Raw genomic sequence first — 12,665 nt, forward strand, 5'->3', positions numbered from 1 at the left:
CTACACCTGTATACCTGTTAATTACAAAATAATAATAAGACAAGCTATCCTGTTTATTTTGTAAAGCTTCTCCTCTGCAATATGAATGCATTCAATATGAATGCTGTCCACAACAACAAAAGTGTATATAAGACAATAAGGAAATGTAACTATGGGTACATGTTAATGCAAAACTAGCCTCTGTTAATGTGTAACATAATGCACTCACTTTAGCTGTAAAGCATCTGCTTAAGAAATCACTGTGTGGGTGTATAGTATTTATTATAATATAAAAAGCAATGCTAAGAGATTAAGTTGCGATAGAATTTGCATGAAGCATCATGTAAATGAAAAACAGTTGTGAGATTGTAATTAATAACGACTTTTTTTTTTTTTTTGGTAAGTTAAACATGTATATAGGCAACATTTGCTACATTACATGAGTATACAGGGTACGAAGGTTCCAGAATGTACAAGTGCTTTCACCCAATACATCTAACATGCTGATGATTTACATAGGATAGTGGGCTTTTACAAGTAACAGTGTAGTCGTGTTGCATTGTTTTTATGTGTGTAAATTGTCAGTATAAAATGGATCATGTTAAAATGATCACATTTAGAAATCCAGTCAACATAAAAAATAATCAACTGCTGCCTAAATGAGAGGAGAACATCCCATTACCAACCAGCATTGTATTCTGTGTAAAATTCAATTGAGTATCTTACGTAAAACACACATCTACATGGGTTTGGTCTCCAGAATATAATCTCATATACTACCTACTGCATTCTAGATACTGCAAATGAGGATGTGAATGCTACATTAAAATTCAATTATATTCTGGATAATAATCAAGCACAACAACTATCCAGAATACCAACTTTTTCCCAGTGCATGTAAATGAATGGAGATTTTTTTTTTTTTAAATACAATTTTTTTGCACTTGCTTTAAAATAAGGTCCTAAAGATTTCTTCTCATAACAAATGCCTTTGTTTTTATTTTTATAGAAAGACACATTTAATTTTATGAATGAGTGTTTAAAGTTTTGGATGAATTACTTTGATATTGATATTTTAATCCAAAAAAACTTCTGGGCTATTTTACAGACATTACAAAATTATTTGGGGATTTCTGTAAAATTAAAATCAAAAGAAGGATTCACGTAACTTAAGCCTCATGACATCTGCCAATTGAAGAGAACAATACCTAAGGTTTACAAGGTATGTTAGTTTAAATAACATAAAATAAATGTATATCCTTACAACGACAGTAAAAGAGTCACTATTTAATAGACAACATTAGTTTATTACACAGCATACGGCAACAACAGCGTTGTAACATTCAGGTTAAGGTTAACTGAACACCAGTCCAAATATAGATTTTACTGTAGTTATGGGAATGGCAATTGATCTCACTTGCAAATTTGTTACTACAGCAACATCATCAAAGGTGCCTTTAAAATGTTGCTGTAGTAACTGACTCTTCAAAACATTCAGCATAAACCTCGCAACTCCCCTCAAGCTTACTAAATGGTGCATCTTGGACTTAACAATTGTAAAATATTTTTTTTTCCTTTGCCAAAAAAAAAAAAAAAAGTGTTTAAACACATGTTTCAAGGTAAATGAGATTCAAAAACATGAATCTGTGCACAACCCCCCCCCCCCCCACAAAAAAAAAAAAAAACATTCAAGGCAAAATAAAATAAAAAAGGAATTATATTTTATAATGATACGGATCTTATGAGAATAAGGATCAGAACCTTTCACTGTGACTATAAGCTTTGGGAAGCATGCCAATGAAGGCTATATTTCCCAGAAGTTGAATTTACCAGCAAGGCTGTATGGTAAGTAAGCCGTTGGGTCTAACCCTGAAGAAGCATTACTGGCCTGCCACACAGAAGCTGCATTTATAATCCTAGTGAAGAGTTCGGGCAACTCTCCAAGGCAATCTACATACTGTCATCTGAGAATACCAGATACAGGCTGACATACACATTACACAGGTGCCACTATTGTCAATGGGGCTCTGAAAACTTGCTGATTATGGCTCTGACACGGCCCCATACTAGGTTTAATCTTGGCCCTGTTTACCTCAGCTGGGCTTTTGCACCTCATGTGTCATAGTGCATCACATGTTTTGTCTGTGTGATTTAACAAAGAGCAGTATCATCTTGCCCTCTAGATTCAGAATTCATCTTAGCAGGATCTTTTAATATACACCCTTGTACCACATGTCTTCTTCTGGCTAGTCTCTCTATTATACTCAGTAATGTAAGGCTTCATTGGAACCGTATGGATGTCAAGAATACGCACGGTAGATGTAGGCAGTGGAAAAATAACTGCTGTAACAGGTGAGGAGAGATTTAGCTTCTATAATCCAGCTCAGAGCTTCCCTCTAGGGAGAATGTTTCAGCAGCAGTGACTTAATATTGTATAAAACAACAGAGATTATCCCCCTATAGAAACAAAGCAATCTTTTATTTACCATTGTGAGAGGGTATGAAGGTGTAATTTTGGTGATCAGTCATGCATCCTAGCATGTCGCACAGCCAATGTTTTTCCAGGTGTCATAATGTGAGAACCTAGTTTACTGCAAGATACCTGCACGACTTTGCTGATCACTGCTTGGTAACTGCTTTTAAAGATAATGATGAGAAAAAAGCAGGCTGAAAAGAAGTGCGGGTCTGTGCCACCCACTATACCTAAACCATGTGCTATTATTAATCAACCACAAAAACCACAGATTATTTTTTCTACTGCTTGGGGTTTTTTCTAAAAGAAGGTGGTCTTAAACCATTACAAAGAAAAAGGCAGCTTTAGGACTTTTTTTTATCTTCAGGACAGTACATTGACTACCTGATAAAATGTGTGACTACTGTTTGCTAATTAAATCAAATAAAACATTGGTGTTATGAAGTGGTATATTACCAAGTATAGAATCAGACCCTGCTTATTTTTTTTGTAAGAAATAAAAAAGAAACACTTTTCTCTGTCACATTCCTGATCCCCCTTCAAGGCATATAATAATGATCATGCTAATATATTCATGTCAACTTCCACTGCAATCTAGAAACCACAAAGGGCACTTATTCTGATCCTTAAAGGGCAGGGTTGGTCTGGTCTTGAACCTATCCAGTGCTCTGCTGGTTTTGCAGGAACTATGATACTCAACAGACAAACAAGACAGAGATAAAGAACCACCTTTATTTCCTTCATGTGAATGTTAAGCAGTTCTGTTAAGTATGGATGTGACAGGTTACATCATGCAGTATTAGCATGTACAACTCTAATTCAAAGGATTAACCAATAATCTCCAGACTGCATGCACCTCATCAGGCTCATAGGATTTCTAAACTCAAATGCATTTCTTAAATCACTTTAATAGAAAACAGTTGTGGAGGATTTACTGGAGTATTGGTTTTAACAATGTAAAACCACAAAAATATATATATTTTATATTTTACTCTGCTATATGATAGTACTTTATTAGTCCAAACGAAGCTCACGACTAAGAAGTTACATATACCTATAGCAATAGGGGGTAACCTAAAGGGTGTGTTAATACTGAGATTAACATAGATTATAGATCTTTATTAAGACCATACCACACTGCACATTGTAATGTAGTCTTAGTGTTAGCATTTTATCGTATTTTCTGATGATGCAGTATATTTTATTGGCTCTGGTTATCATGCTGATGTAATGTAACAGTTGTTTTTTTTGTTTTTTTTTAATTAAAACAGCAATGATGTGCACTTTAGACTTACTCACTAAGGGCACAGGGCTGTCACTGTTTAGAACTGTAAAATAAGGGTAATTTAGGTTGTAAATTATTAACTTTTTTCCATAACTGTACAAAGTGCTGGTACATTTTTTCCCAATGATAATATTAGATCAAATATATTGTAAACTTTTTGTGTGTGTGTGTGTGTGTGTGTGTGTGTGTGTGTGTGTGTGTGTGTGTGTGTGTGTGTGTGTGTGTGTAAGTGTGTGATGATTTTCACTGGCATTTGAAATCAGTAATTGAAGTGTATCTTTTTTCCTTGAAATAAACACCAGATACAGATAATACATACATGTATACTATTTTCTTTTTCACTAATACCTTTCATAGTACAAAAGATCATTCAGTCAAACACTTCAACGATTAGTCTTTATCAGAAATAATTTCACTTTGATGTAGTCTTGATTGAGTGTTTAAAGTTACATTACATTTATATAATTAATGTAAGCAAAGCATATATAATAAATATTTAGTCTACAGCTTTAGCCAAACTAATAACACATTGCTTTTTCTATACACTAAACCCCCCCCCCAAACAGGCTTTTAATATGCTGGTAGTGATTTTTGTCAGGTTTTGGTGCCAGGTCCAATAGTCCACTTGCACATGTTCGAGAAGGCAAAGCCACACCTTTACTAAACACACAGCTTGCTATTGGACTTTAAAGCCATTTCACACATTATTATTATTATTATTATTATTATTATTATTATTATTATTATTATTATTATTATTATTATAGAAGTATTTTTATTTTATTTGTATTTGTATTGTTTTGGAAAAAGGTAGTCTAATGAGTGAGTTGGGACCTAGAGGTAGATCTAGACTGTCTCTGAATTGCAAGAAACTGGCAAATGGTCAGGACTTTACTAAACTAGGATTTTAATATGTAAAAGAATGTAGTCAATCATTTAGACAGCTGATATACTATATACAGTGCCATGTTCCACACTGTAAAGTATACTGTACTGTGAGTAGGTGAACAGCTAGTACAACTTGAAATATTAATGTTTTAACACAGCAGTTCCTGGCAGCTGTTATTTGTTTGCAATGACTCCTCTATCTGTTCAAATCAGTGAAGCAAAAAATGTGCCAACAATAAGAGGTGATAAAGGAAACCTCAATCAACTGATTTCAGCATTTAGATGAGGACAAGAATTGTCATTGGTTTAAATGTCAGGGAAAATGCAACCTAATCAGAATTATAAACATTTGAATTATCACACTTGATATAAAGCTTAAAGTTCATACCATGCATTGTTTTGTACAACTGTAGTAATATAAACTGCATACTGAGCCATTTCACAGCTCCATGAAAGCCATGCACTTTTCCATGTTCACAATATATTTTCACAAGGTAACATTTCATTAAATTAGTTTTTCTTTTTTTTTTTTTCACAGCACCTAAGTCATTCTCCATGGACATGAGGTTTGAACATTATTACCAAGTTACAGCTGCTTTGTTACCCTAAGAGTAACAGTTCACACTCTAAGGGTAATAAATCACACATCATTAATATTTGGTCTACTAATTGTGGTTTGCAGATTCCGTGGATCCCATTCAAGTTACTGAGAGATTTGAAAATGGGAATACATTCTAAAACCTCTTAGGCAATCCACTGACATTGTATTTAGTTCATCAAAACAGCATTTTTTGTTTAAACATGACTTTTATGAACACATGGACACAATTAATTTTGTTTTTCAAAATAATTATTGTGTGATAACATTTATAAAAGTTATAATAACGTGTAATGCTTATTTTAAACCGAGACTTACCATTTAATATATCTTTGAAGTGTCTGAACCAAACTTCACAGTGGTCCTCACTCATGTTACTGAGGTGGATGGCGTGGTCCTTTAGTTTTTTCCCTTTCTTCACACACTGAAAGAGGGTTATGCCTAGCAGAGTCCCTCCTTTCTGCTGGCCCACAGAACGGCGACGTTTCAGCTTGACAGCGAAAATCTCCTTCAATTCAACATATTCTTCATTTAGTAGCATACCTGCCTTGGATGTTCCTATTTACACGAGAAGGACAAAAAGCACAGAATAAGCAATAATATAAAAGCAAAAGGATTTGCATAAGTATACCATTTAGTTACAATTACAGTATTTGATCTATATTAATACTTATTTTATTTCTTAGATTTCATCTTAGATTAGGTCTTATAGTATTCTAGCCAATGCTTTTGTTTGAATCTGTCAAAAGTGGAATGTGTTTGGTAGTGCTGTGATAGCCCCACTCTGAGTTTCTAGTGTTGCTAGACAAACACCTTGAAAAAGAAAACAATAATTAATACAGATTCATTTTCATATATGGGAATACAGTGTTGACAATTCTGATTATTTTGCACCAACAAACATATTCTTTTCTTTTACACTATGAATAGGATTCTGTTCTATAACAAGTTGCCGATTTCTGCTTCTGATCAGTCGCAAGAAGCAGCATACTGTACAAAGTATAATTAAGACTTGTTCTTTCTTTGGGCTTCAGCTGTAACCTTAAACAGCATGAATGAAGAAAATGATTTCCAAATTATGGAAACTCAAATCATTGTTTTATGAATTTAAAGGCAAGGCAAGGCTTATCATCGTTTTTAAAATGTTGGAACATTTGTGCAGGCTTAAACCAAATTAACTTTTAATTAATATTATTATTACTATTATTTTTATTTTATTTTTTTAAGATCATTTTAAGATTATTTGTGCCTGCTATGCTACAGTACCCAGTACCATGCTACATATCAATTCTACAGATAATTTGCAGTATGTGGTGCTGTGCTTTTACACTCCCACTTTCACTTCCAGCTGTACTTTATTACCATTTGGTAAAGTCTGACAATTAAACTGTATTTAAATATGTTTTCGAATGCAATAAACAGTAAGTAGATGTACAATCATATTTCTAAATATGTCTGCATCTTCTCATTTAGAACTACTGCTTCATTAGGAGCCTATTGGCTGTAACTCTGTGTTTCAGAACATTAACTGTCCTCTCCCATTACTTAGTAAGATACTGGGCACCATCTGTTCCTGCAAGGGCTTTACGTATACTCTTGGATATCATGCTTTTTATTCAACTCACAACCTCTTTTTGTTGTTGTACTCTTTTAATTGTCGATTTAATTACAGGGAATAAATATAATCTCTTCTGACAGGACATTCTATGAATAGGGAAGAGGACAAACTGTCGTGTGTTAACTTGGTGAACACAACTACCAGTGGGACAAACATTAACACACATTTAGACTCATTTAACATTGCTTTTACAGAAATTAAATAGTCTACATCACTTAAAAAAAAAAAAAAAAAAAAAAAAAAGTACTGTAAGCTGTGGCCTTGTCTAAATCAATCTTGGCACATCTGTCTGATGCAGACCGCAAACAGGATTAGAGTTGGATTTATCTGCTTGACGCTAATTGTGTTCGCAGTTTCTGCACATGTCCACTTTTTAAATACAGCCTGGAAATTAAGCCTGCCTGATATATGAAACTCAATGACAACCACTTCTCTACGCAGATTTATGTTAGGCCTAGCAACATTTTACAGAACTGTGAATATTTATCCTTGGCACTTGGATCTACTTATTTAGCTAATTCGCCAATTAAGAATAATAAAATTCTGTTTGAATACACCACACACTGTGTTAAACCAGTAGGATATAGACGTCAATACATTTTAATACTTTAATTTTAAACCAAACCTGTTACCTAAATCTTTATAACTGCATTAACCTGCTTACAGTCAGCAGGATGAAAACACACCAGGACTGCTACTTTTATTCTGCACAGAAATGCAACATCAATAGATTTTAAACAAGGCACAGTACAATGTAATCATTGCAGTAGTCTTAAGATCTGTGGTCAGAGCTAATTTACAGTAGTTCAGCACATTATAAATTTGATTACTACACTTATGGTCCAAAAACCTTGTTATTTAACAAAATGCATAATAAACATGAAAAGTAAGGTATGCAGATTTGTTTATTTGGTAGGTATTGTAATCAGGGGGATGAATAGGAATTTAATTTTTGCTAATTGGGAAGTGTGTGTGTGTGGTGGCAATATCTGAGTTTTTAAAACAACATATTCTGGTATTTTTTAATCTGCTGAACTGTAATTGTCTGCTTGAAAAACATAAGCACGGACAGTCTGTTCCTTACAATCAAAAATATCAGCATTAGAGCCATTCAAAAACATGCTTTCAACTCAGGAACATTTCCACCTCTATAGCCCCTTGATGCTTTACACAGATGTGAGCAAATTGTCAGCTAATCAGTCTATGGGAATAGGTGCACAGGAGTGCAGGCTGTTGTTGGCACTAATGTAAAGTTAAGGAATTCTGATTGTGAATCAAAAACTTAAGAAAAGACAGAAGCACTGGAGGAGCTAAAATACTAAAGGTTGTTTTTATACCCGTTTAAGCAAAAAATAATTCCCCTAGCATGCTGTAAAGGGGCAGGTTAGAGTCAATGCCTTACATGTTAATGGAAAGAATGAGAGCGAGCCTTTCTATTTTCCTTATTGTTTAGCAGAGATACAGAGATACATGAAGCACATTTTATTGGCTTATTTCAGGACACCATGATATGCTTGTTTTGTCCAAAAAAACCCAACAACAATGCAGTCCTTTTAACTTGCTGCCTAACAACACCCCTCTGAAAGCACACTTCTGTTGGGATATAAAAAGAAAATCCACCATCAAACACCCTCTGTTTTAGAGCTCAGGCTGCTCCAGGCTTTAATCCTTTGATACTCATTCTTCATAATCCATAACGCTGTCTGTCTTTCTAGTTCTAGAAATGTATTTGTCTTTCTCATCTAAAACAGTCACAACCCTGTCAAATGTGCATGTTTTAATTTGATTTGTTTACAAGCTTTAAAAAGTCAAATGTTTTTTTTTTATTCAAATAGACTTGTACCTGAAAAGTCCATTGATGTAAAGACATAGGATATAGTCTTCATTAACTTCTGAAACCCTGACTGGCAGGGCCTTTTAAAGCAATCGTGCAGCTTTATACAGGCAAAACTGATTAAAAGTAAATGGCAAAGCAGAAATATCTGTTAAAATTTAAATCTGGGAGTTTTTTTAATAAATTCAGGCTTGTTTTAAAGTGTTACTGGTAACAAATGCCAATTATTCTCACTTATTACTTCTGCAAGACAAAAGTATGAGACATTTGATGTTCAGAAGACACCATGCAGGGTGGACAGTGAAATGACATAAAATGCAGAATTCACTCTTCGTGTAAAATGTATACCCATTTATTTTCACAATATATGTTTGTTATAAAAACAAATACTTATTTCATAACTGCAAAACACAAAATATACAAGGTACAAAGGTAAAAAAAAGGAAAAAAAAAAAGAAAAAAAGGATTTAGCTAAAAGAAGGAGCCTGCAAAAATAACACTTTGTACTTTAAACTGTGTATATTGTGAGTTCTCAGAATGTGTTCCGGTTCTCCTGTATAAATGTGTGTTTTAATATGGGGATAACTGAACTTACTAAACTAAAAAACTGATAATTTGGCTAGAAATCCTTTATCCTTGGTATTTGCTGTGCAGGTAAAATTAATACTAATAGTTTTCCTTGTTAACTACAGATAAAATATACATGATATCACACAGACTGTGTACAGAAAATTGTTTATTTCTTAAATAGAAGGCAACTCTATAATAAGCTTCCTTTCTCAATATTTTAAAATAAAATGAATATGATATTGCAAGTCAAACTGTGTTTCACTATGTTGACACTGTCAGTTCTTGGCATTTGTGAGACTGATTTAAAATGACATGATCGGAACAACCCTTAATTTAATTCACAGTGAGAAGTCCTAAGATTAAATAAAACTGTGCAGTCTCCTAGAAAAGTTTATTGCTTCCAGATGGATACAAGCTTCCTCCCAGCACTAATCTTGCTCAGTGTATACATGGGGTGCCATTTTCATATTATAATTTTATTAACGATTGTTTTATTTATTTTTTTAAATGATCAATTTTTGTAAAAGATTAAAATGATTGGTCTTACCTAACAATACAGTTAAAAAGTAGTAATTGGGTATTTTAAACTGGGAGAATTCAACTGTAAGGTTTAAAACACCAATTCTGTATTAATTCAGTTAGACTGTCTATTGCATTAAAGCACTTTTAAAAACATTAACATTTTAGAATAGTTTCATTGATTTTGTATTTTTGGGGTGTTGTTTTTATAGTTTTTCGTACAGTAAATTAATATACTGTAACCAAAAATTCTTAATGCTTAATGTGTTTCCAAACAAAACTAATACTGTTTATTGAAAACTGTCCAAATAAAAGATGTGTTGCCAGGTCAGATTGCATGCTCTTTGCCCCATGTTGTGTTGTGCCATGTGTTGCCCTGCATGTTGTCTAATACCATATTTTCCACCTGTGCCTGTAGAGTTTGGTATGCCCAGACTGACACAAATTCAGTATTTATATTTTTAATTGTTACTAGATAGAATTATGTCGTTGAAATCAAATTACTCTGTGTGTGTGGGGGGGGGGGGTTATATGATTTTTGTATATATACCCCATATATATATAATATATAATATATATATTATATATATATATATATATAATTATATATATACAATATTATATTAAACTCCTAAAATGTAAAAAATTTATTTGAAAATACATAATATTCTGTTTATTCTGGTCCCATTATCTTAACTTAAATGCACATGTAGTACAGTATAACAAATCCCCTAGAACATTTAATTCCGTATATACGTCTCAATGTGCACCTTTAGTTGCACAGCCATTAAGAACCCTCAGGTGTTTCTAGAAAAGCACTATAGTAAAGTGCTGTGACACAAAGACTTGCTGGTAATGCCAGTAATTCAGGTTGTGTGTTTGCCATTTTTTTTTTTTTTTTTTCTACCAATGAACCTGCACTCTACAATTATTTGTTTCTAGGAGATATATAATTGTGCAAAGTGTAACATCTGTTGCTTTAATTTTCTGAGTATATTAGAAGTTGCCATCTTTCGATACCAACTGCCGATGGATCGATACCGATACCAATTTGATTATTTTATATAATTAACTTTGAAAATGAACCAAGTCTTTAATTAACATTTAAATTGTATCAAAGATGTTTAGTGTTTATTTAGTGACTAGTGGAAACTAAGCCATTAATGATTGAAAAATGTTTGTCACTTTGTCTTCTCCCTGGATACTATAAACTAGGCTCAGGTAACCTCAGAGGTACAATTAGTTCCTGAAAATTGAAGGCACGTTTAGAGAAGCAGGAAAATACATTTATAAAGCATTGGATTTAATGGTCAATTAAATTCCTCTAAGCCACATTAACCAGGCTCACAACTACCTGTTTATTTCATACCTTTCTAAAAAATCACGTTGCCAGTGCTGAATTTCTAATGAAAGTGTTATACCTTTATCAATCAATCAATCAATAAATAAATCTTTATTTTATATAGCGCCTTTCATAGTGGACCACAAAGCGCTTTACAAGATGCAGTAACAAGAAGAAAATCCATAATACATTAAATACAGTGGATATAAATATAGCGTTGTAGTTGTAGTTAAGAGACTGTGCTATCTATGTTCTAACTTGTAATGAGAATGCAAATGGTATTTTCATTAATTCTTACAAGTGTCAGAAAGCACTATTTAATTATGGTCTCAGAAACCTAGTTTCAAAAGGCAACAGTCTTAAACATTAAGTGTGTTGTGACCCAAGTGGCAGTGAAATGGCATTATGAGGAAAATGGGAGGCAAGACCATGTTGCCATATTGCTACGTATCATAAGTGTTTTTAATGTAGAACATGTTTTTAAAATATTGCAGTTTGTTTTCTTACAAAATTGTTTTCCATATTTGGGGCACCACTACACTGGGATGTACTGCTTATTACAATATATTTATTGTAACACCACTAGCAATGTGTTTTGAAGCAATTAAACAAGGATTTAAAGTCAAATTAGTGTTCTATTGTAAAAAAACAAAACAAAAAAAAAAACACAGAGGGTTTTACATAGAGCAAAATCAGCAAATCATACTGCAAATATGACATTGCAGTAGCCCATAATTGGTTCTGTGCTACAGGTGACAAGCATTCATTGCTATCCACTATTAACTTTCAGTGCCATTTAAAAGCTAGGTCTTTTCTGTTACCATGGTGAATTAATATATATGACAATGCACACACACACACACACACACACACACACACACACACACACACACACACACACACAGACACACAAGTCTAGAACATACCCATTTAACGACAAATTGGACAATAGTAACTGTGATGACGTGTATTTTTTGTTTGAAATTCCAGAAATGTCATGCATGGAATACATTAGCAATAATATCTTGTGATATTTCTGGCTGCTAGACACACCACTTAATTTATAGGAAAATTGTGAGGTCTGATGGGCTGGCTTATTCCCATCATAAAATGTCATATGATCTTGTAGCTTTGTAGTATTTATTTATTTATTTATTTTTAAAATAATATTTAGTTAGGGAAATTGGGTTGGAGGTGTACTGTCAAAATAACCTAATTTTTTAAACATTCTTCTGTCAATATATTGTGCATACCTCTTCAGTAAACGGTAATTTGGCTTCATTACTAGTTTCTGTATTTTATTGATGCATTCTAGTCACACCAAATGACATCTAATTTATCCGCAGATTTCACACATCCGTGGACCTATGTCCCCCAAGCACACATTTCACTGCATATATTAGCAATTTCTAAAAATAAAAAAACATTAAAAATGGTGTTAACTAAATCAAGTTGATACAGTATAATCAACAATAGTTACACTAATCTAGCTAAATAAGAATAACAAGATTTTAGGTTCCATCTGTGAAGAAAATCTTAGCTGTCAGAATCTGGTAATG

At 33.2% G+C, this 12,665-nt stretch overlaps 1 protein-coding gene across 3 annotated transcripts in view; it reads right to left on the minus strand.

Moving 5' to 3' along the window:
- Nucleotides 1-12,665, minus strand: part of LOC121322474 (ceramide kinase-like protein) — a 45,591-nt gene that overhangs the window by 26,938 nt on the left and 5,988 nt on the right. For all 3 annotated transcript variants that reach the window (XM_041262522.1, XM_041262521.1, XM_041262523.1), the window contains exons 2-3: nucleotides 10,177-10,182; nucleotides 5,542-5,781 (exon numbers count right to left, since the gene is read on the minus strand). In XM_041262522.1, coding sequence (XP_041118456.1) covers nucleotides 5,542-5,781; nucleotides 10,177-10,182 — 246 coding nt within the window. The remainder of the gene's footprint in view (nucleotides 1-5,541; nucleotides 5,782-10,176; nucleotides 10,183-12,665) is intronic.

The sequence above is a fragment of the Polyodon spathula genome, chromosome 10, assembly GCF_017654505.1.
Source record: "Polyodon spathula isolate WHYD16114869_AA chromosome 10, ASM1765450v1, whole genome shotgun sequence".
Taxonomy (NCBI): domain Eukaryota; kingdom Metazoa; phylum Chordata; class Actinopteri; order Acipenseriformes; family Polyodontidae; genus Polyodon; species Polyodon spathula.